Source organism: Nannochloropsis gaditana, assembly GCF_000240725.1.
Source record: "Nannochloropsis gaditana CCMP526 unplaced genomic scaffold scaffold390, whole genome shotgun sequence".
Taxonomy (NCBI): Eukaryota; class Eustigmatophyceae; order Eustigmatales; family Monodopsidaceae; genus Microchloropsis; species Microchloropsis gaditana.
The window spans coordinates 17,815-18,667 of NW_005803563.1; the positions used below are offsets into that span (position 1 = coordinate 17,815).

General features: G+C 62.3%; 1 protein-coding gene across 1 annotated transcript; it reads right to left on the reverse strand.

Annotated features, from left to right (window-relative positions):
• Positions 1-2: 2 nt before the first annotated feature.
• NGA_0377000 (uncharacterized protein) lies at positions 3-853 on the reverse strand (the record flags this gene model as incomplete). The annotated part of the gene is made up of 1 exon (XM_005854767.1): positions 3-853. Exon 1 carries the CDS (start codon positions 828-830, stop codon positions 3-5), a length of 828 nt encoding a protein of 275 aa, XP_005854829.1. The 5' UTR covers positions 831-853.

Sequence of the window (853 nt, forward strand, 5' to 3'; positions counted from 1 at the left end):
CGTCAGCTGCTGCAACCAATTCCTTCCTTCGCACTCCTCCCTCCCTCGCGTCCTCGGTCAATTCCTGCTTTGCCCGCACGGGTGCCTCCTGGGCACCGCACGGAGAAGGGGAAAGAGGGGAAGGAAGGAGAGAGGGAGGAAGGGAGGGAGGGCGAAAAGTGGAGGCCTCCATCAGAGGGAAAAGCCGCGCCTCCCATCCACTCAAAGGGAGCAGTACCGCCGGCGCCACCGTTGCGTCCTCGCTCGCTTCCTCTCTCCCTTCCTCCCTTCCTGCCTCCAGCGTGGCCTGGGAAGGTGGTTTGTCGTTGGAGGGAGGAAAAGTTGAGGGCTGCGGGGCAGAAGAGAGCATCGCATACAAAGACAGCAGCACCAGAGCCGAGAACGGAGGGCGGGCAGGCGCTTCTCCCTCCCCCCCTCCCTCCTCCTACCCCCTGCTCCACAGTGGATCCACGACGGTGAAAAGGGAAGGAGGAGGGGAACGAGGAGGGGAGGAAAGGAGGAGGGGAGCTGCAGAGATCGAAGCGGCACAGAGCTTGATGCGATTCATGGCGAGCCCTCTCGGCTCCCGGTCGTCCTCCTCCCCTCCCGACGCGGACCCGGACTCGGCGTGATGGAAGTTTCTGGAAGGTGAGGGGGAGAGAAGGCCGGACAGTCTCCAGATTAGGCACAAAAAGGCTGGCGCTCATGGGAGGAGGGGATCGGGGAGGCAAATGAAACAGGGAGGAGGCGCCATGGCGGGGGAGCGCGGATGGGTATGCTCGGTGATGAGGACCATGCACAGGCGTGAGAAATACTGTGATGTGTCGAAGCCAAAGAAATGCCAGCCACATTGTAGAGAAGAAGGAGAGGAGGG